The sequence below is a fragment of the Manis pentadactyla genome, chromosome 4 (assembly GCF_030020395.1).
Source record: "Manis pentadactyla isolate mManPen7 chromosome 4, mManPen7.hap1, whole genome shotgun sequence".
Lineage (NCBI taxonomy): Eukaryota > Metazoa > Chordata > Mammalia > Pholidota > Manidae > Manis > Manis pentadactyla.
This window is the reverse complement of record NC_080022.1, coordinates 51,270,091-51,293,826: the sequence shown is the minus strand read 5'-3', so window position 1 is coordinate 51,293,826 and position 23,736 is coordinate 51,270,091. Positions and strand designations below refer to the sequence as shown.

The 23,736-nt window shown below is 46.0% G+C and overlaps 1 protein-coding gene across 2 annotated transcripts in view; it reads left to right on the top strand.

Annotated features, from left to right (window-relative positions):
- KANK4 (KN motif and ankyrin repeat domains 4) overlaps window positions 1-23,736 on the top strand; it is a 67,252-nt gene that overhangs the window by 9,377 nt on the left and 34,139 nt on the right. Inside the window, exons 2-3 of one of the 2 annotated variants that reach the window (XM_057500271.1) lie at window positions 18,489-18,632; window positions 22,899-22,986. In XM_057500271.1, coding sequence (XP_057356254.1) covers window positions 22,971-22,986 — 16 coding nt within the window. In that variant the 5' untranslated portion in view covers window positions 18,489-18,632; window positions 22,899-22,970. The remainder of the gene's footprint in view (window positions 1-18,488; window positions 18,633-22,898; window positions 22,987-23,736) is intronic. The other variant, XM_036911262.2, reaches the window with a different exon arrangement.

Sequence of the window (23,736 nt, the reverse complement as noted above, 5' to 3'; positions counted from 1 at the left end):
AGGTCTAGGGGAAGGAACAGTCTGGCCCAGCCTCCTGGCCCTAAATGAGGAAGGGTGCCAGGTCAGGGCCAGTGCCTTATGAGTTTTCTAGCTACACCCAGAGCAGCAGAGAGCCTCCCTTCCCCTTGCTTGCCCTGGGCAATGAGAATTGTCAGCCCTTCTTAGACCGAACTGCTGCGAGCTCCTCCAGGGCGTTTTTCTGCCAACCTCTGGGGTGGGCTCATCCCCACCACCATCCATCATAACTGAAGTTATCCTTCCAAAACAGACCCCCTGACTGTGGCAGAAAGCCACTTCCCTAGGACCAGGGACCAGGAGCAAAGAGCCAAGGAGGTGGTGAATGCTGGCTGCTGGGGCCGTGAAGCCAAGCAGCAACCTGCTGCCTGCCCCCCCACTATGGGGCAGTGGGGACAGAAAGGAGTGCAAGCTGCCTGCCCAAGTACCTGCTTTTGGGCTGGAGCACAAAGGAGCCAGCATCAATTCCAGCCCAGAAGTGGGGCTTGGAGCCACGCAGTTCATTCTGCCTCACATTGTTGATTGCCTGTGGTCAGTTTCTATCCTTTCTTCCGTCCTTCCTTCTCTCCTTCCTCCTTCCATCATTCTTTTCCTTCCTGACATTCAATAAATGCTGGCTGATCACTCACTCTGGGCCAGGAACTGGGCTAGGCAAGGAATGTACAGTCCAACAAGGGAGGCAGAGACTAAGGTAACTAATCCCAGGAGAGTTTGATGAGTGCCCTGCAGCCCTGCAGGCTGCCGGGGGGCACAGACTCGGGGGAAGGGGCACCTTCCCGACTGGTGGATGGACAGGAAGAAGGTGCTCGTAGGTAAAGCTGTCTTGAGGGCTGAATAGGGGTCACCAGATGGAGAGGGAAGGAGGAGGATCCTGGGTAGCAGGAGCAGGATATCTAGAAGACAGGCAAAGCTACAGTGTCCACGGAAAGCTCAAGAGGACCAAGACGACCCCTTTGTCCCCTGAGTTTTCATTCTCTCTCCTGTAAATGAGGATACAAGAACCAAAGTCATAGCTGGCACGTGCATGCGTGCACACACACACACACCAAGTCCTTCCTTCCTTTGTACCAGTTTATGATCTACCAGGAAGATGTAAACGTGGAAATGATGGCAGTGAGCTTCAGGATGTGAGGAGAACCAGTGGAGACACAGTGGAGGGGAAGTCACTTTCTGAAGACAGCCTTGGAGGGGGGGCAATATTAATTGAGATCAACATTTAGGATTAGGGAGAGTTGGTGCAATTTTAGCAGATCCTTGAAGGATGGGAAAGACTCCAGTAGAGAAGGCAGAAAAGGGGTTGGTACCATGCAGGCAAAGGCACCGTGGTGTTCAGGCACAGGCTGCTGCGTGGGTTGCATTTGTGAGCACCAGAGGAGGTGGGATGAGCCGAGAAAGGTGGGCTGAAGGAAGGAAGGAAGGAAGGAAGGAAAGGAGAGAAAGAAAAAAAGAAAGGGAGGGAGGGAAGAAAAGGAAAGGAAAAGGGCAGGGCAGGGAAGGGAAGGGAGGAAAGAAAGGAGGGAGGAAGGAATTAAGTGAACATTTAAAAATCAGATTTTTACATAAACCCATATTCCTGTCTTCTTCTGAAGAAAAAATCAGGTCTGGCAACACAAACCTTTAAATTAATCTCATGTGCCAACACCTGGTGGGAAGGCAAGTGGCGGACACAGGTGATCGCTGCAGCGCAGTCACAGGTTGCATCTCCCACTGGCCAATTAGCTTGCTTGAAATCTCCTAATCACTCTTTTGAGTTAATACGATATGTTCAGAAAGCTCCTAATAAAGTGCTAATGCATTACAGAGGAAAAGAAAATTGTAAACTGTTAACATTGTAATTCCTTCATTGGATTAGAGAGTGAATTTTACTACTCCTTGGGAAAATTTTAATTGTGGAGTTAGGAGGGGAATTGGGATGCTTGATGCATAGTGGCTTGGGAAGGCAACTCTAGGAAGCAAAGGGTGGGGGTGGACACCTGGGAAGATGGAGATGCTGAGGCCCTGCGGTGAGCCATTCCACCCGCTCCTCTCAGCCATGACATCTGGTGTGTTCTTCCTCTATAAAATGGGGATATTCCTTCCTTCAAAGGTTAACATGAGTTTAAATAAAATGTGAATGTGCTCAGCACAGCTCATTAGATATTGGGTGTGATCAGAGCCCATTGCACCATTGAGAAAAAGCAACCTCTGCTTACATCTACCATTCTTTAGATCCCTTACTCTCCACCCTTCACTCCACCGGGACAGGAATGGGTTTGGGGGTGAATCTGGGGTGAATTATAATTTTTCACACTGGAATTTAAAATCCTCTTTTCAGTGCTGAGAAACATTAACACTTCAAGCAGTTCGTTAACAGATGCATTCAGGTTTTGTTTAGGACAATTTCTCTGGACTCACTTTTATTTATTCAGCTGCAGGAAAATTCCTGAAGCCAGGTATGTGGATAGGAAGGTATGTCTGATAGAAAGGCTGTGACCTGTGCCTGCTCTTCATGGGGGAGCTCTCCTGCCACCGGGGGAAGTCAGCTCCTCTTAGTACAAGGAGGGATTCATACCTTGTCTTTGCAAATGACATCCCTTACCTGCTACCTATTTTTCTTTTTTCACTTTCTCCTTCCTCCTCCAGCTCTAGATTATAGTAGTTTCTTTTATTGGTGTAACACATCTTTAACAAAAACCTCTTACTTCTTTTAGCTCATCGAGCCCTCCAACAGTTCAGTAGATTTAGGTCAGTATTGTTGTATGACCAATGTAGCAGCTGAGGCCCAGAGAAGTTGTGATATGACTCAGACTCACACAGCCAAAAGTGGACAAATCTGAATTTCCTGGCTTGCAAGCCATGCTAATCATGCTGTATCACATTGCCTCCTTTTCTAATTGTTGGCAGGAAGCTCCTGAACGGGAGAGGCTCTAGTTCTGGCCTGTTGGGAAAGACATTTTGGAATGCCTGAGGTGCTGGGAGACACTGCAGGAGCAGGTGAAGGGGCTGGGCTTGGAGGTCACCCAGAAGTCAGTGGAGCTGGCAAGGCTGAGAACAGCCTGGCGCAGAGCTAGGACGATGAAGGAGAGCCCAGCCTTTGTCATCACCGGCAGGTGTGTGGGCCTTACCCACATTCAGCCTCACTTTGGCCGTTTGGCCCATTTTTTTGCCCCGCTCAGTGGCACACCATAACATCCTCTTCTGGTACCCCACGGAGGACCCCTTTCCTAAGTCACGTCACCTCCCTGGTCTCTATTCTGACCTCCAACAAATCAAAACTTACCAGTTCTGTTCCCCATTCTCATGGAGGAGAGCTATTCAGATAAACTCATTGGCTTAAATGGACATACTGGCCTAACACATTTATTCAGCTTATGTTGCATGTCATAATTGCCTGATAGACCAGCTCTTGCCGAAAGAAATATATCGCAAACCACATTTCAAATGTTCTAATAGCACATTAAATAAAAAGGAAACAGGTGAAATTAATTTTAATGTTTTTTTTTGTAACCCAATATATCCAAAATATTCTCATTTCAAATGTAATCAATCAATATATAAAAAGAAAAACCCAAACACCTGAGATATGTTACATACATGTTTTCACACTAAGTCTTTGAAATCCAGTGTGCATTTTATACTTTCAGCACATTTTAATTCAGACCAGCCGCTTTTTGAATGCTCAGGAGCCACATGTAGTTTGTGGCTGTGGTTTTGGCCAGCGTAGTTATGAGGTTAAACCAGGACGACTTACTTTGGGATGGGTGGGGTGCTTCGAGCACCCTTATGATCAGGGCACCTTTGGGTAGCACGCTGGTCATGTACAGTGCATGATGGCTGTGTGCCCTGTCTTCACCTTTGTGCTTGTTGGGGAGGGTGATGGGCCACTGAAAATATTCCCCTCACCCATTATATCAACACCCACACTATGTGTGTCCTTGCTTGCCCACTAAAGTCTCCCCTCTGAACACCTTGCACTCTTGTAAATGCCAATCCTAGATTAAACTTTACTGTATCACTTCTCTGATCCTGCCTTGGGACTACTGGATTCATTTTAAATCCATGCCCTTTGACCTTAGCTGCTACTTGGTGTCCCTCATGTTTGTCTCAGTTGTCTCTCATGCCAGTGTCCTCTCTGACTGTTGCAAACTCATGTGCCCTCCTCAAGCTCCCAGATCCAATCCTAAGTCCTCGCCCTCAACACTTGGCGTGTTGCTACCTTTCTAAGAAGGTGCAAGTCGTGTGGCTTGAACTCTCTTGTCTCCGCCTCTGTTTCACTCCACCTCTGCTCTCCTCTCCCTTGCCAGAGTCAAGCCTTAAAAACCTTCCCTTCTCACCTCCAGAAACACTGTCCTTCAAACTTCCCATGAACTCTGGTGCCAGAGCTTCTGGCTTTGAGTCTCAATTCTGCCTACTGCCATCTTGCATAAGTTATTTAACATCTCTGTGCCTCATTTCGTCCTTGCAAAATATGACTTATGAAATTGCCTGACTCCTATGGTTGTGGTGAAGATTAAATTCAATATTTTTGCATGTTTTAGCACAGTGCTTGGAGTAAATATCAGCTCTTATGCCACCTTCTCTTTCTTGCATCTCAGTCCATTCCTCTCCCCTGGCTTCTTCCCCTTGGCCTGCAGACATGCTCACCTCACTCCTGCCTTGAGCTGCTACCCATTTCTCTCCTGAATCGTACTGAAGTAGCAAAGAGTAGCCCCACCTGCTTCTCCTACCATTTTGTCAACCCTTGGCATCTTTTCTCTGTTCTATTAAAATTGAACCCAGGCCTCACTAGTTTTCTCAAGACTTGCCCCCTTTGGATTTCTGGGCTGCAAGCCACCCCGACTCTTCTTTCTCATCTGCTCCCCACATGGGACTCTTCTGGAGTTTTCCTCACACACTCCCTCTGCTCACTCCTGCTTCTCTCCACCCCCATCTCTCCAGTGACCACGCTGATATGGATGACTCTAGAATCTACATCTCTACACCGCTGAGTTTCTCCCCATCCCAGGCTCACCTTTTCAGCAGTCAGCTGGGCCACTCTCTCTGGATGAACCCCTCTCTGGGGGTGAGCGCCTAGTCTGGTGTGCAGCATGACCAGGAAAGCCAAATCTCTTTTCCTTCCTGGTTTTGTTAACTTAGTTGTCTGCACAGCTCTAGTTACCCTTTGAAACCCTAGAGTTTTGACCCCTCCTTCTCCTCCCTGATCCAGCGCTGAACTAAGGTAACTGTTCAGTAACCAAAGGTTGAATAATCAATGAACCCCTTGATGGTCAAGTCCTGCTGTTTCTTTCTTATTTACTTTCTAGTTTATCACCATTCAATTCCCACTTCAGGCACTGTGATAAATATTTTCTATGCTTCATCCCAATTAATCTGCACAACCCGGTAAGGAGGAAATTGTGTTTTTCCTGTTTTAGGAATGTGGACACTGAGAATGGGCGAGTTCAGGGAACTTGCTAAACACACAACTGGTAAGTGGCGGAGCTCAGATGCAAACCAGACCTGCCTTAGTCTAGAGCCCTAGTAGGAGAGCCGCTCTGCCCTCCTGCCTCTAGCACCTCTAGTGACAGGCCGGGGATTTACAGAATTGAATAAACATTGGAAGCTGAACACCATGTAGGTTCATGAACACATTCTTCTGTGCCTGTATTGTTGGTGTGTTGGTGTTCTATTTACCCTGCTTTTATCCAGGCTCATTGCTGGCTTATTTCAGAGTCTGTGCCTTGGCTCTTGGTGTTAGCACCTGAAAGTCTTGACTGAGCCCAGATCCCCACTGTGAAATGCAACAACGTAAGTGTAGACTGTGAGCACATCTTTAGATAAGACGGATGTTTCCCTTTCTCTGGGTCTCAGTCTTCCCATATGAAAAATGAGAGAGTTGGACCAGTTTATTACAAGAGCCTGTCCAGAGCTTATGATCCTTGAATCTGTTCCATGGTTCTGCTTACCTGATGCCTACTGTGTGCTCTGCACATGATAGATACTGCTGGGCAGTGCAGAGGGAGCCCAGGAGGGACTGACCCGGCAGTCAAGCTGCTGACAAAATTACTCTGGAAGACAAAGCCAACATTCAGGAACTGCCAGTGGTTTAAGATATTATGTAATTATGCCTGCATTCTCAGATTATATACATTTGTGATGCTTCAATAAAGGAGAAGAAAAGCTGCTGTTCTTTTAAAAGAAAAAAATACATAAAAGGAGCAGTTGGTGAAAAGCATTAAGTCTGGCCAGATGCCTTGTCAGACTTACTTCTCTCTCTTCCTTCTTGAAATCAGTTATTCATTCTGTAAATATGTATTATCTACCAATGGCCAGGCTCTGGGGACACTCCCAACTCCCCCTACTCATTGAAACCAGAGTTGTTTCCAAAACCCAGCTCTCATTTGGTTCCTCCCCTGCTGAAGAATTGCTGGGTTCTTACTCTCTGCAGAATAAAATGACCTGTAGCCTCAGCCTTCCCCATTGTCTGCCCCCACCCTGCACTCTTGGCCTAGTTTGCTGGTCATTCCTCAAGCCCATTTCTGAGGTTTTCTTCTCCGAGCTACACAGCTGTTTTCCCAGTCTGCCTGGCAAACTTTTACCATCCTTCAAAACCCAGATCAAACACCCCAGCAATGATACTTTCCTGGTTATCCATAATGCCTTCGCCCACTTCTGTGACACTATGTGTCCTTGTTTAGGTCTCTGCCTCCCATTTGGGACCGTGAGTTCCTTAAAAGGTCTTTGCTCTCTGTCTTATGCATCCATGAATCCACAGAACCTAACCCTGTGCCTGAACAATAATTTCTGATGAGTGGCTGATTAAACACCATTCATAGCGGCTGATCTTTGAACAGAAAAGGCTCCCCTTGCTTCCTTCAACCTGCTGCGCTATTTAACTTCATGCCTTGTGGCCTGCAAAGGTGACTGAATGATTGAGAAACATCACTGTCTCTTGTCTCCAAACAGTAGAGGCAAGAAGTAGCCATAAGTGCCTCCTCACTTTGGCCCTGGAGGGAAGTTTTCAGAAGCGGACCTCATGTGGCCAAGGCTGCAGTAAAGGAGGCATTTGTGTTGGGCTTGGCAGACAGGGGGCTTTGTGCTCCAGAGCACAAGCGGGTAAATATGTTGGGCAGGCTCCATGCTTCATACACCCACCCAGGGGCTGGGCCCCAAATGACTTCTGTCTTGGGAAGAAAAGGAGGCATTGTGTGCACTGGCTGTGCTCCAAGGGAAATATTCCTGTTGTTCTTCTATTTTGAACTGCTCCCTTTTTAAAGAAGAAAAGTCCAGAGATGAAAATAACTTTCCCACTCCAATACATCCTGCCCATCAATTCCAAATCAGTTGCTGCCTTCAAAATATTTATGAATCTATTAATCTCTCCATTAATTTATTCAACCACTGTATCTTTAAGGAGCACTGCTATGGGTCAGCCCTGTACTAGGCACCAGGCAGATAGTCCTTGTCCCTTTTGGGCTCTATTCCTGATTGCTGGGTTTCCAGATCCTTCTGGAATCTGGTCCATCTCCTTCTCCTGGGCCTGATGTCCCTCTGCAGCTCAGCATCGCCACTTCAAGGCCTCCATCTGCCCCTGCCTGTTCTTCGCCTCTACAGCTTGGTCCCATATTGTACCCCCTAACAGAACCATGAGCTGTCAGCCCACCACCACCCTTCCCTGACTCAGGCCTCAGACAGATGTGGACAGAACCATGCCTCATTCTAGGCAGTTAGAAGCTTACGCAGGAAGATCTGAATTCAACCCTAGCTCTGCCTTTTGCTGCCTTTGTGACTTGGACCAAGTTACTAAAGATCCTGGGCTTTGGCTTCCTAATATGCAAACCAGAACAAATAATATGTACCTCGCACACAGAGCCATTGGGAGGAGGAAACAGTAACAGAGTGCACTACATGTCACGGTGCCTACCATTCCATATGGCAACTTCCACAAATAACAACAAAACAAGCAATTATTGAGCACTTACTAGTTGCTTCTTCCCTCAGAAACAGCAGCAACCAGAGCTTCTGTTTGAATGTTTGTGACATGCCAAGTACTCTATTAGGTACAGGCATGTCATCCTCTGAACAGCCTTGTAAAGCAGTTAGTACTATTTTATACCCTTTCAAAGCTGAGGAAACTGGCTCAGAAAGGTGGAATGATGTGGCCAAGGTCACACTGCTTGCAAGCATGGGTGCTAAGAATTGTGCCGAGGCCAGGTGGCCTCCTTCCCAACCAGATGGACACATGTCGCATGCCTGGCTTCCTGGTGCTGCAACCAGCAGCATCCACACCTCCTGAGAGCTTGTTGGAAATGCAAATTCTCAGGCCCCACTCTACACCTACTGTATTAACACCTGCATTTTAATAAGGTCTTCAGGAGATGTATGTGCAGTTTGAGATGCACTGAGCTATAGTTTACAAAATGTTTTTAAAAGTAAGTTACAGCAGAGATTTTCAAACTATACTGTGCATAAAAATCACTTGGAGGGGTTCTTAAAACAAAGGTTCTTGCCCCAGAGGTTCTAATTCTGTATGTGTTGCTTTCACTTCATGGGTTCCTCAGAGCCGGTGGAGTCGACATGAATGGGGTCCAGGCAGACTCCTGACTCAGGTCTTGTTCAGCCCAAGGTAGCCCGTGGTTTACATCTGCAAGAGCCATTAGGGGCATCTAATGGCTGGGTTGGGTCCCCCATGGAGTCACTGGCAGCACATCCCTCGGCTTTTGGGGAAAGGGCCTCATTTCAGGGAGATACATCTTTCTCCCAACGTATATGAGGTAGGAGTCATGAACCCCTGCGTTAGCCACTCCTGTACTTCCTCTACCCCCACTACCCAACAGGGACACATGAATTTGTAACCTAAAACCCTTGTGTCTGGCCTGAAAATATGTCTTTCTCATGGAAATTTTGACAGCATCCTAGATCTGCAAAGAGCATTTTCTCTAAAGTTGATATGTGGGTAACCCAAATGCTGCTATCTGGTTAAACAGCAAGTAAATGTCTCAAGACTTCTTGGAACTTTCAAAGATTATTTGAAAAGTAATTGTGTTGTATTGATTAAAAAACTTTAAGTTAATTAGAAAGTTACTGCACTTCTTAGTCCAGTCCTTTACAAATAAACTCATCTTATTTATAGATGGATTGCCTACCAAAAAATGTTGTTTATATTTCAATAATCATCTGGTATTTAAAAAACATGACTGGTGATGGGATTTAATGTGAAGACTCATTCCTTTGCTAAATCTTTCTGTGGTTCCTTGTCTTTCTATTTAAACTGCACTGGCAGCTTGTTTCACAGACAGTTACAGAGCTAGAACCTGAAAGGCAGAGAAGACTATGGTTGAGAGTCTGATTGCTAGAGTCAGGCACAACACTTCAATCTGAATAACAACCCTGCAACTTACTACTATGGAACCTGTCATATGTGAAGAGGATATAATGGCACCTACCTAATAGGGTCATAGTGAAATGAAGTAAGTCATCATTTGTAGACTATTGGACATGTCTGACTAATAATAATTATTAATATGACAATATAATTATTCACTATTATTGTTGTTCTTATGACTAAGATTCCTAATCTGAAAAATGGGTGTGACAGGGATAATAAAAACGTAGACCCATGAGTATTTAAAACTGTCTATGAAGCAAGTTGCCAGTTCATTTTAAATAGAAAGAGAAGGAACCATAGAAAGATTTAGGAAAGAAATGGGCTTAACATTAAATCCCATTACCAGCCATGCTCTTTAAATATCAGATGATTATTGAAATATAAACATTTTTTGCATATGCAATCCATCTATAAATAAGAATGAATTTGTTTGCAAATATGGTTTTGAATATTGAGTATTCAGATGAATTTATTCCCTCTAGATCCTTCAAGTAATTTCCTTCTAAGAAAATTTCTGGCATAGTTTTCTTGGCTGCTGCCCCTCCATTATTATGCATTTTGGGGTCAGCCAGTGATGAGAAAGCACTGGACAAATGGAGCCAATATTGGGATTCTCAGTGATGAGGGTAGAGAGGGACTGGCAGAGGATGGGTGAGTAGTTGCCAGAGGTGAGGGAGGTGAGGGAATGAATTACCAGGTGGAAGAGTTTACAGAAGAGATTGGAGAGCAGACACACTGCCTCTGGAGCAGTTGCTTTGCTGGCAATAGATACTGAGGACAGCAGAGATGGGAAAGGAAAATTTTAAGACTTTTGCCTTGTGCTAAGAATGCACTTCCCCTTTGGTGTTTTCTCTAGAGACTGAAGTGAGGTTTTGGAGGGCCTCCAATTCATGTTCTCCTATTTCACTGCTGCTTCTTTGAACACAAGGACTGAGCTGAGGCTGATTCATGAGGTGGCCACCTTTGCCTGTTTACAGGGGAGTCGTGACAATACTATCCCAGGACTGAGTAAGGATGGGTAAAGGACTTAGCACAGAGTAAGTGCTTAACTGACTTTGTGGCTATTCCTATTGCTGTGTATCATACCTTCCCTATAAACAAAGGTCTCAGGCAAAGGTCACCAATAGTGTACCCACAGTTCTCCAGCTATTTTATAATAACACCATTATCCCATGTTTAAACTGGGGATGCTAATGACACTGTTTTCAAAGAAACCGTCAATCTGGTATCCTCCATACTGTACTGCAGACCAGTGCCATCAGCATGAGGTTTGCAAAGAAAAGCACCGGATCAGGGGTCCAGAAAGCAGACCTGACCTTGGCCCTGCTGTACAGTATGGGCAAGCCATTGAGCTTCAGCTTCCCCATTATAAATGAAGATAATGTCCAGTGTCCTGCTTTATGTTTCTCTGTTCCCAACAGTAGATAATCAGCGGGACTGATTGGCCACTTGCCATCTGTAAGGCCCTAGGCTGGTGCCCTAAAATATTACCGGAAGTGTGAAAGTGGGTCCTTGACTTGAAAAAGTCTCATGATCTGGCCAGAAGAAAAGATGTAAGCATCTTCTTAAAATGTTATTTTTTAGTAGAGTTAACTAATGCAAGTCTGCTTGTGCTATGCTCCAAATGTCTGTTTTGTGACCCCTTAAGCTGCTGTGGGGGTGATACAAACATAGGATGTGTATTTCAGAGGTCCCTTTTCTTAGTGACTTTACCCACTTTAAAACAAAACAAAACCCAAATAGAACATACATGACCTTCCTTTGTATTTGCCAGGAGGCATATTGGCAACAAATCCTATCTCAAGGAGAAGTTGAAGTTGATAAAAGTTTCTAGAGCCTGTCTTCTCTCACTGCCTCTCTCTGTTTAATCTCCGATGATACTCAACCTTCCTGCAACCACATGCCGCAGAAGCTGAGTGCTCATGATCCTTGACCACATCACAAGTGCCCGCTCCTCTTTACACTGTGCTTACTAGAGGGGCAGGTGGGGTCTTGTGAAACCATAATCAAAAACCTTCCAACTTGCCTGAAAAATCTGGATACATCACTAGCCCCACCCAGGTGTCTGGAGATTACTTATCAGGCTCAGTTTGGTTTAACTGACTTTCCTGAATGTGCAGGCTGTGCCAAGAAAAATTTTCCTCCCAACCCAGAAGGCAGATGCCATGGCCCACACAAGCCCTTGAGTGTCTGCACCTGCAGCTGGAGCTCTGCAGCCAGGCTGATGCCTGCGAATGCTTCTACTGGATCCTGACCAAGGACAGTGATGCTGGGAGAGGGAGCTGCTTGAAGAGGGTGGGCACAGGGTCACCCGCTGTTGGGGGGGGATGGGTGTCTGTGCCTGCCTTTGAGATGCTGTCACTGAAGTGACCCAGGAGGGAGGAGGTGAGGCTGAATGCCTTGGTTAACTCCACATCGTGGATCCCAGGCTCTTTTGACTGTGGCCCGGTTCCGCCAATGAAAAGACCTGTGGCCCACTGAGCCCACTGGTTCCCACATTTCAGTGGGAAAGAATTTGGAATAACAAAGGATGAAAGGGGAAGAGAAAAATAATCAGAATGGTCATGCAGCAAATGCTCAGGACAAAACAATCAACAGAAACTAATGAAAAGTAATTCTACATATAATGTAAATTAACAGAAGAGGAGCAATTAAAAACCAAGCCATTGTTAATGGTGCATTGTTAGCAGTCAAGGGTGATATCTGTGAACACAGAACTGATTCCAGCAAGCTTACGTAGAGGAGGAATTTGTTAAAGGATGTCAAGTCCCTCCACTACCCTCCCAGAATCACTTCCTGCAACCTTTCCTTTTCCAGGGCGCTTTCTTCCAATTTGAAGTCTGTCCTGGACACCTCTTCCTGCTGAGCACAGGTCCCACAACTGAGTCATAGCTCCAAAGGGGGCTGACACTGTAAATCCTGGTTTCAATCTTGGGGAGGTGGAACTCTAAGGAAGGAAATAATTCAAACATAGGAAGGGTGTTCACAAAGTGCTGGGGTAGCCCAAAAAACATGACAAATGTCTTCTGCACTAATAACAAAGCACCCTTCCTGAGAACTGCAAGAATTCTAGCTCTTGGCCTGAGTGCATACGCAGGAGCTTTGCAGTGTTTTTCAATGAGGGATAGAAGTCACACTTCTTTATGGAACAGAGAATGTTCTCAGTGAACTCTTGTAATGAAACTGATTTTTGTTTATGAATGCCAAAGTTTATAAATTCTCAATAACTCACTTATGGTCCTAGTTTCTTATGAAAATGAAATCCCTTGTTTCTTTTTGGGATGATGAAAATGTTCTAAAATTAGATTGTGGTCTTTTCAACAAATGGTTCTGGGAAAACTGAATATTCATATGCAAAAGAATGAAGCTGGACCTTTATCTTAAACTATATACAAACATAACCTCAAAACGGATCAAAGTCAGAAACTAAAGAGCTAACACTCTAAAACTCTTAGAAGAAAACATTGAGAAAATCTCCACAACATTGAATTTGGGAACGATTCCCTGGATAGACTACAACTATTGAATCATACAATTTATGTGGGTAAATTTTTATGATATGTAGATCATATATAAGTAAAGCTGCCAAAAAATCCCCTCCAGCTCTATAACAGTCTCTACATTCCATCCATTCATCCATGTATTTATTCATTGATTCAACACATTTTTATTGAGTTCTTACCATGCCAGCTGTTAGGAATAGGGAGCTAAATAAAACAAACACTATCCTTGCTCTTCCCTTGCTTAAAACACTGTGGGTTTTAAAAAGTAATCATAGCTAACATTTATTGAGTGTTTATTACATACTGAGCATTGACACAAGACTTCACACATGTAATCTCATGCAGTTCTCACAACTGTGTACTGAGCTGGGCTCTTCTTGAGTAAGGAAATTTGCTCACAGACACACAGGATTTGAGCCTGGTCTGATTTACCTCAAAGTCCATGCTCTTAACCATTCATTGTCATATATGGCTGCTGGGTTCCAGAGCCCCCTAGAACTGGGATTTCCCCAGAGACGTGCCCTTGAGGCTTGCCTGGCAGTCTGGCTGATTTGATAGTATTGTAGGAAGAGTTAATCATGAAATAGAATAGCCTTAATCATGAGGAGGAAGTGAGTTTGGAAAATAAGGTCTAAGATAGGGGAGTCTTGCATAGCCATTTATAGTAATCATTATACCACAGGTATTATATTTTTAAATGGCTATGTGATAGAATTTTAAAGACAGACATGAATATATATATTATATTAATAGCTAATGTATTTATTATTTATTGAACACAGACTATATGGCAGCCTCTATTCTGAATGGTTGACATGTATAATCATCTTATTAAATCCTCCTGACAGATCTGTGATGTGTGGAGTGTATTACTGTCCCTGTTATATAAGTGAGGCAGCTGAGGCACAGTCAGTCAGTGGCAGAGCTGAGATTCCAGCCATGGCTCCTTGACTTGGAGCCTAAGCCCTGAATCACCACAGAACTTGCTCTTCAATTATGTTAAAATATGCAAAATAGGTGGACATGAAACTAATTGTATTGAGGTGATAGGATTGTGGTGATTTCCCACCTTTGCTCCCCAAATATTTTATTTTTTATTTTCCAAGAATACGTCATAAAAGGGATGACTTTTTAGACCAAGAAATCACATGTCACTATGAGCTTTTGCATCTTCTGACTTCACTGTTCCATTTTGTTGTGCTTGACCTTGAAGTCACCTTTGCACTTGCACAAACTATGCCAGTGCCGCTGAACTTGCAGGCAGTGCACAGGGAGGCCCCGGGCACTGTTGAATGTGCAGCTCCTCTCTGGGCTCCAGCCTCCTGGCTCTATTGCCATCTTCTCATCACACTCTTATCAATGCTCAGGATCTTTCTTTAAATTTGTTTTCTAAGATATCAGAGAGTCTGTGCTGTACCATGGTTAAGAGCAGCACATTAGCTGGATTTGAATCTTGATACTGACACTATCAGCACCCAGGCAGTCGCTCTGAACTTCAGCTGTGTCTACAGGTAGTGGAAATAACAATAGCACTTCATAAGGTTATTGTGGGAATTAAACTGGATAGTGCTAGGAAGACCTAGAGTGCCTGACACAGTGTAGTTCAAATGAAGAGTATGGCATTTCAATGTTCTTCTAGCATCTTTTTTATTATTAATTCATGAGGTTAAACATTTTTCTAATATTAACCATGGGTGTTTCTTCTTTTCTGAATTGCCTCTTCATGCCCCTTCCTTATTTGCCTATTGATTGGTATCTTGATTCTACAGTGTGTTCGAGCCAAGGACTGATCATGTTCTGGAAAGATCTAAATGAAGGGAGGCATGAAGGATGGAGGTCATTTTCCCTGTGGCCCTGATGCCTTTCTATTTCTCCAAGGAGCATTTTCCCCTGGTTAGTGCAGTCTTCTCTCCCTGCAAATAGCCTTGTTTCCTCCCTGAGGAATTTTCATCTGCTTTGCAGGACTGATTCCCTGGACTGCTACACCCACAGGTCTCATAAGCATGGCTTCTTTCTCCATCCATTTAAGATGCATTCCATCAATGTGGCTGTGGCTGTTACCCATGCCCTGTTACCATGAGAGGCTGTTGGAGCAGAGCGTTTACTAATGAGCTCCCCCCTCCTCAGCCCTGTATAATCACAGACTGCCAAATAGCTGACCTTCCTGAGCAAAGTGCAGACGCCTATGGGACCACTACAGATAAAAGGCACGTTCTTAAGATAGTTCCATCTCTTTCCCTCTTGTGGAGTGCCCACCTTGCCTGACTTGGACATTCACTTTTTCCCATTGTGGGACAGAAGTGACCTGGGCCATAGAAGTTGGAGGTTTCTAAATTGCAAAAGGATTCAAACCTCCCCTCAGTCAAATGATCCTCATCAAAAAAATTCTTGTGTATAAATATGTTTGGTCCACAGTACTTCCTGGGTGGCTTGGTGGTAACATGAACTTGGCTTCTGATCTTAAGATGCATGTCTGAATGAGGCTTAGGTGTGCGGGCATGGCGGTGTCCCAGATATGGAAAGGGCCAGAGGCCATAGAGGGGATCCCCGAAAGCACAGTTTCCCTAGAGAAAATTGTTGTGGATTCCCACAAGACCTTTCCTAAAGCTAAGGTCACCTCTTCCTGAATAGCACCAGCACTAAAGCTTCCATACTGGTACTGGTGCTCTTGCATTATTTGCATGCCCAGTTCAGCCTGTGTGATTTGGAGGTAAGAGCATTAGACTGGGAGACAGAAAATCTAGATTTGAGTTGAGGTTTTGCCTCTTTTAGCTTTGTAACCTTGGGAACCAACCTTGTTTTCTCATCTGGAAAATAGAAGGTAACATTCCCTGTCCTGCTCACCTCCCTGCTTGACGGTGGTTAGATGAATGTACTTGGTAAGTTAGAAAGACATGAAGAACCAGAATCTGTCTTCCTCTTAAAGACATAGGCAGTCAGCGTGGAGCCTGGCCCAGCATCTCAAATCCCACGTGGAGCCTGGACAACTGCAAGTCCTACTTCTCTCCAGAACCAGGTCTGAAGAAGTAAGGGAAACTTATTTAGGGGTGTGTGTGTGTCATTTTTTCCTGTGCATCTTCTGTCCTGACACCTGAGCCAAGTCAATCAGTGACACTGCTGGGGGCTCACGTTTCCTTCCTTCATTCTACTGTCTTTTTAAATCTGATGAGCGACCTGGAGCCTGGAAAGCAGAGGGGCTCCACTGGTGCTTATGCAAGTGTCTGGAGGAGTCACTTGTGTTTGGAGCCATCAGTACTGTGGATAAACTCATTTTCACAAACTCTACAAAGCACCCAGCCCGTGATGTTGTTGGTTGGAGAGACACAGCAGCAGAGATTAGAAGCCGAGTGACACCTGCCATAGCAGAGGACAGGAGCAGGGGAAGCAGGAAGGGGATGCAAGGGGGGCCTGGGGACAGGCGGGAACTGGCCAAATTCTCAGAAGAATGTTGGGTCTTACAAGAACAGCACAGCAATGGAAGTAAGCCTTGTACCTCTTTATCTTAGATAAGGAAGAGTTTGTCTTGAGAGAGGAAAAGAGAATGCTTATCTTCACAGATAAATCAGAGGGGAGAGTGGGTGGCTGGGAAGTCATGGGGCCTGGTAAAATGGAGAGCTGTATTTCACTCAGCTTCCTGCTGAAATGTCATATGCCTCTAACTGCTCTCTAGCCAGGTGAGAGGGATTGGTCAATGACCATTTTAAATCCATCAGAGAGGCAGTTTGTTCCTTAGTATATTTTTTTATATAACCTCAGAGTTCAAGGTCTATGTCTGATTTTGTTTTACTCTGATGGTTTGGTCTGTGTACTCAATTAACACAGAAAAATACCCTTAGCAGTTGAGAGAAGTGAATGTTGGCAGTCCGTAGCCTTCTCCACCACATTGTCCCATGTCTTTCAGTAAGTCTCAGTACCTCCCTCTTGAGCAAGGTGCTCTAGAATATTCCAAGGAAAATAAGGAATAAAATCCAGGGTAGTGGGAAGAATGCAGAATTCCTCATTGCAATCCAGATTCAGTCCTGGGTGAGCCAAGGGAAGTCCCTTAGACCATCTGTCTCTCCTTTTCTTCACCTGTACAATGCAGATGCCCGTGCCCATCAGGCTGCTGTAAGCTGGGTGCGGGGAGGTGGGAGCCGGAGCGTGAAGTGCCTTCCAAGTGTCCTGGGCTGGGTGCAGGCAGCACTTCATGGTGACGCTCAGCTCTGGCATCCATGTCAGCAAAGGTGAGATGGGGATCTGCCCGGCCTTTGAAAGCACATCTCAACAGATAGGGCCTGTGGTGGTCAGAGCAGCTTCCACACGTCTTACTGATGGGGCTTCATTTCCTAGGATGCCTCGCTTGGCTAGAGCCACAGAAGGTGGAGGGGAAAAGCTCCCCCTGATCCTTTTGCTGAGCCTGTGGTCAGGATATGCCCATTTTGGACAGCCCCCAGCCCTCTATCTCCATCAGGCCCAGCAGGGGAGTGGGGTTCAGGGAGCCAGTGCCTCACTCCTACCTCTGCTCCACAGAGCTGCGCCTGCCTGGGACACCCTGAGCCCTTCCTGCTCCGCAGCTGCCTTCTCTCTGGCTCTGTTGCTTGTGGCAGTTAGAAACCCTGCCCAGGGCTGGGTCCGTATAGGAGGTACTTTCCTGCTTTTCCTCTTTCTGCAAGAATGGCATGCCTTCTGGTGCTCCAGGCATCAGATGGTAGAGCGAGTGGCCAGAAGCAGGGGCTGCGAGTCTGGCCCTGGCATCTCACTGGTCATTGCTTCTTCCTGCTCTGCCTCCAACAGACTTCCAGTCACTGAAGGATCAGAGCAGGGAGAGGTCTGGGGATTGCTCACAGCTTTGCATGCTTGTGGGACCCTGGGAAGTGTATGGAGGAGGAAATTTCTAAAGTGGAGTCAGGAAGAAAGAGATGCAACACCAGCAGGTTTCAGCTCCTAAGGAAGCTGTGTCTTCATTAGGAGCAACTTTATTAACGAGCTGCATCAGCTGCAGGGAGGAAGAAGGAAACACATAATTATGATCCCCAAGCGAGCACCTAGATTTGGGGGAGTCAGGTGAGGAAGGTGTGTGCTGTTTCAGTGTCCTTAGACTTGCCCCTCCAGTGTGGTGGCAGCTCTGGGAACTAACTTTCCAATGGAAGGATTTGAGCTTTCTTCCTCTTTCTGCAAGATCCAGGGTCAGCTTATTGAGCACTGAATTGCTTCTCACCTTACTCCTCTCTCCCCAGAACAAAAAGGAAGTCGGTATTTGCTTTTCCAGCAAGGTCATGGATCACCTGACCAAGTCCTTCAGCAGCTGGGAAGCCAGAGCTGCTGTGCTGAACTCAGTCAGCTCGGCTGGAGCCTCGCTCTCTCCTGCCTGGGGCTACGGCAGGGGGAGGATGCCAAGTGAAGAGAAGGTGGTCACAGTTTTCCTCCTGACACTTTTCTTCTTGAAGCTCAGATTCAGCTACTGCAATGCAGGCAAAAATGACAGACACTTGCAGAAAAAAAATGTGGGAATGAAGTTAATGAGATTGTGTTAATGTGTCATTTATTGAACATGAGTTATCTCTTTGTTTCCTGTGTCTGGGAAGTGAGCCGGCTAGAGAACTCGTTGGCAGAATCTTTTTCAGGAGCGCATCTCCCCTCTCCAGGTGTGTGCACTCCAGTCCTCTCAGTGCTGGCAGGTGCCTGCTGCTGCTTAGCACAGGGGACATTTACCCTTGGAGGCATGGGCGCCGGAACGGGGAACTGGGAAGCTCTCATCATTTTGGCAGGATCAGCATGATCGGCACGAGGTACAGGTATTTTTTCCCCTTTTTTGGAAAAGGTGCTTTGTCTTTGCAAGGGATCATGCAGGCATTGACAGGATTGCTGTTTTGTGCACTACCTTGCTAAATATTTGACTTCGTAAGGTTGAATTCTCCAAGAATTCTCATGGCAGTAGGCTGTGCTTTGAGCCAAGCATTCTTTTCAAGGAAATCCAAGGTGCTATTTATTTTGGCATGCAGCCTGTTCTGGGATGAAGAATAAAGAGGTTTGAAGAGAACAAAAGTACAGAACTGGGTTTCAGTTTCAGGGCCAAGTAAAGGAAGGTTTCTTAGTATTTGGGTTTGAGGTTAGAAATGAGTTTGAAAATGGTATCATAAAAGAAATAAATATGGAGAGGGAAGGGGGGTGGGTTTATACTACAGAGTTGGGCTGACGTAGGGAAATCCAAGCCCCTGGGCCTGGACCCTGCTAAAGCCATTTCTTGTGTGACTGGCAGTTACACATGGGCCTTCATTGATGTCCACCAGTGACTGCGTTGTTGGTGGATTTTAAATGTGCAGGCTCAGCCCCCACCTCTTCACTGCCCGTTGGCTTTGAGAGGCAGTGTGGAGTGATGGAGTAACACAAACTGTCCTGCCCCGAATTAACTGAGTAACTGGATTGGCCACATAGCATCTTGTGCCTCCCTTTCCTTTGTAACTTGGAGATGATACCATGGACTGACGTCTGCCCCATGTTAGGATACAGAGGGGGTGTGGAAGAGGATTATGGGGAACAGTGGAAACAGAAATGAGTCCTGCAGGAATTCACAAGCTTACAGGTCAGGAGAGGAGATGCTCTAGAGAGAGAGAGCTATATGTACTCAAAATATCTAGAATATGATGAGCTAATGAGAGAGGCTAACTGGGCATCCTTGAACCTGGGATAGGCCAGAGGCAAATGAAAAGTTAATACCACCACCAGGTATTACAATGTTCTGAACACTGGGGACACAGCTTTACAGAACAAGTAATAAGTTGCTTTGTGTCAACATTTTAAATGCTCCAGAGGTTGCAAAATTCCATTTTAAAGGGGAATTCTGTGCAACAAAGTTATGTTTCACATTCTGTTGTATTACAAAGACGTATGTGTTAATGTGGCAATTATTCTTCCATTTCACTCACCCAACCACATCAAACAACTACCCGCTGGAAGAAAACCCCCGTAACTAAATTCCAAGATGTGTGCCATGAAGACCATGGGCAGAAGTGGAGAAGGCTGGGGTGGGTGGGGCCGGAAAGTGGCATGGTGTGGGCATGACAGGTCCCTCCTTTCCTTGCTATCTTTAGAGCCTGAAAGCTTACTGAGCCCTCTTCTTCAGAGAGATGGGCCACCTCCATTTAATTTCTGTAGCGTTGGAAGGATTAATTTTAGCAAATTTCCAATCTAAGAGAACCATGAGCCGTCTCTATAGAGTTCTTGAATGAGATTTGATCTAATGGGTGCTGCATAATTATGTGAAGCCCTATGATCTGCTATATGAAGGGCTGAATCTTAACTCTAACAGAGAAGTGAGTGTGATTGAACTCCCCAAGGTGACGGAAGAGCCAAAGGTCCTTCTGCTCTCGGCTGGGGTGGGGAGTTCGGCGGGGGGGCCCTCTTGCTTAGGTGGAACCTTGTTGCTTGGTGTCCAGCCTTGGAGAACAGATTGCACCTTTGGCCAGGAGGCCTTACAAGAGAGCGGTTCTGCTTCTCCATGCCCAGAGACATCTCATGCATACCTGTGGGAGAAGCGCAGAAGCATCAGAATCAGAAACATTGTGCCTCATGAGAGCTGAAGGGCAGTCATAGCATCAGGCTGGCTTACAGTGTTGGGCAAGAGTTTGCAGATCACTTCCGTGCTCAGCCCAGGTGTGGAGTCACCTAGACTCGAGGGCAAATCTGGCTCCAGCACTTGCCTGTTATGTGCCTCAAGGCAGGCCTGTAAACTCTGTCAGCCTCAGTCTCCCTATCTGAAAGATGGGGACAGTAATCATCCTCTTAGGGTTATATTGAGGATGCGTAAGATAATTTGGGGATGCCAAGCACTCTGAGCTCTGCCTGTTGCTCAGTAATATCATGGGATCAGGGGAAGAGGGGAGCAGATGATGGAGAGACAGGCAGGAGGCCAAGCTGAGGGTCCGCGTCCTCACCCTTTTCTTCCCCAGGCTTCACCTGGAAGCTGCCAAGCCTCTCCTGACCGCCAGCACCTGGGAGGCTCCACCACCCACTGCAGACCACAGACTTGGAACATTAACATTGGCAGCAGTGGCCTCTCCTGGGCTCCTTCTCTTTCTTTTCTTTTCTTTAAAATTATACATATGTTTTAAGTGAGATCTAACTGACATACAACACTGTATTAGTTTTAGGTGTACAACATAATGACTTGATACATGTATCTTTTAGCAACTTTCAAATATACAATCAGTATTATTGACTATAGTCCCCATGTTGTGCATTACGCCCCCAGGACTCATTATCTTATAACTGAAATTTGCTTGTTTTGACCCTCTTCACCCATGTCACCCACCCTCCATTCCCCGCCTCAGGCAACCATCAGTCTGTTCCCTGTATCTATGATAGATCCAGACAAACTGCACTTCCCACCTGATTCCACTTTTGTTTTGTTTTCTTAGATTCCACATATAACAGAGCTCATACACTATCTGTCTTTCTCTGACTTATTTCACTTAGAATAATGTCCTCAAGGTCCATCCATGTTGTTGCACATGACAAGATTTCTTTCTTTTTTATGACTGAACAATATTCCATTCCCTCTCTCTATGTATATATGTATATATATACATACCCCATTTTCTTTACCCATATCCATCGATGGACACCTTCGCTGTTTCCAAACCTTCTCCTTCTAACAAGGGCGACTCTCGCCCACCCCAGGTTAGAATCTCCCACACCTCCCCATGGTCTGCCTCCTTAGTGACCACACTCAGCCTCCAGGACCTCTTACACTTGCCCACCTGATCCCTAACTGCTCTCTGCTCCAGCTGTGTGCCACCCCCAAACTCAAGTACTCATTGAAAGGAAAGCAAGATGCTTTGTGTTGGTGTTCCTTCTGCAGGGAGTGCCTCTGCTCATAGAAACCCTGCCTGCCCTACACGCTGCTTCACGCCTACCCAGGGCAAGGGCTCCGGCAGCTGGGGAATGAGGTTTGCAGGAGCTGCAGCAGGAGCAGGGAGATGGCTTTGGAGGCAGTAGCGGCACTCTCAGAGAGAGGGTACATGAAATTTGGTGTTAGGTCAACTGTAGACTTTGTCTTTTTTTGGCAGGCCTGCTATTTCTCAGCCCTCTCTCCAGTATCCTTGTTTGTTCCCCCTTTTCCACCCTGAGTTGCGCTTGGTGGGGGGGCACCTCTCATTCCCTGTTTCTCCCTGACCTTCCCTCACCCCTGGTATGCTTTTCTGGTCTGGAGTTCATAGCAAACACATTGGAATTCCTACAACAAACCTACTTCCACTGCTGAGGTGTCACAGATAATTCATTATTCTGACGTGTAAGGAGTTACAGTCATAAAAAACAATTTTCTGGGTGATTTATCATATTGGGGGAGATTCTAGATTGTTTACCACTTGAAGAAAGAGTCCTGGGTATGGATTAGAGCTTTGGGAAGATTTTATGATCAAACCCCCAGGGACCCTAATTCAGAGTCTGGACAGTATTCTGCTTGAAGTTACCGATGCCTCCAGCCACTCAAGTCGAACTTCCCCTTGTCCTGCCCATGGTTAGAAATCACCTCTAAGTTTCAGTGCCTGGTTAGTACTTGCAATTCTCTCATCTTTGTGTCGAATCTGATTGGGAGGTCACAGACCATGGGTAGGTACTCTGATTCAGCCTTTTCACAAAATGGGTTATAATTCTTTTGCATGATGGGGGTGAGTAGATTTCAGCTCTTGACACAGTAGGACGAGAGCACCATGCTGGCTGGCAGAGCCCTAGGTGTGGTGGCAGCTCCTTCCCTGATATGCTGAGAGGCCTTGCACAGAGCAGTTACCTTCTGAGCCTGTTTCCTCATCTTCCAAGTGAGGGGGTTGGACCAAATGCTTCCTTCAGTGTAAACCATTGCTAACATCCCATGAAAACACACCCAGGGCTGGACTCAGGAGTGTGCACAGTCTTTAATCTCCCTCCTTGGAGGGCTATGAGACCATGGGCGCCCCTGGGAGAAAGGCATGGTTGGGTGTCACAATCTTAGGTGCTATGTTCCCTCCATACTTGTTCTAACTCTAATGAGACTTTCCACTGTTCTATCCTTTCAGGATTCCCTGACAAATTTTACAGACTTACTGGATGAAGAGTGCCTGAGAGACTGACAGTCAGCATTCCTGAAGATGGAGAAGACAGATGGTAGGCACACTGCTTTGTATTCCCTGGTCTAAAGTGAGCACTTGGGTGGGAAAGGCACTGGTACCACAAATCCTGGAAATGGCCTAGGAGAGGCCTGCAGGAGACATTCCCCAGACAGGTGGTGCTGGGAGACGCAGATCATGTATGTCCTGGATGAACAAGAGAAGGTGGTAGGGAATGAGAATGAAGCCTTATGTGTATATCAGATGTGTTTTATTTTCAGAGTGTTTCTTCATCTTGTCCAGACACCGAGAAGGGAGCAGGGTGCTCTCCTTCATTACCCTCATTTCAGATCTGAAGAACTGTGAGGTCTAAGAAAGGGGCACAATATGGTGAAAGAGCCTCCATTCATACTGGGGTGACTCTGTAAGTCGTTAAGCTTCTGTGAGAATCAGTCCCCTCATGTACCAGTTAGCTTTACTGTGTAACAAACCACTCAAACATTTATTGATTTAAAATGAAGATATTTTATTATATCTCAAAAAAAATGATCCTGTGGTTGGCTGGGCCATTCTGGTCTGGCCCAGCTTGGCTGATCTTCGCTGGGCTCCTTCACATGTCTGTGGTCTTCTGTTGACTTGGCTCGATGGCATAGAATGGCCACATTCCCACATCTGGTGGTGGATGCCATGTCACCTGGGGCACCGGTGAAGATTTGGCCCTGCGTCTGTCATCACCCAGCAGGCTAGCTGGGCTTTGGCCATGTGGCAGCAGAAAGGTTCCAAGCACGGCCAAGAGTAGACAAACCTA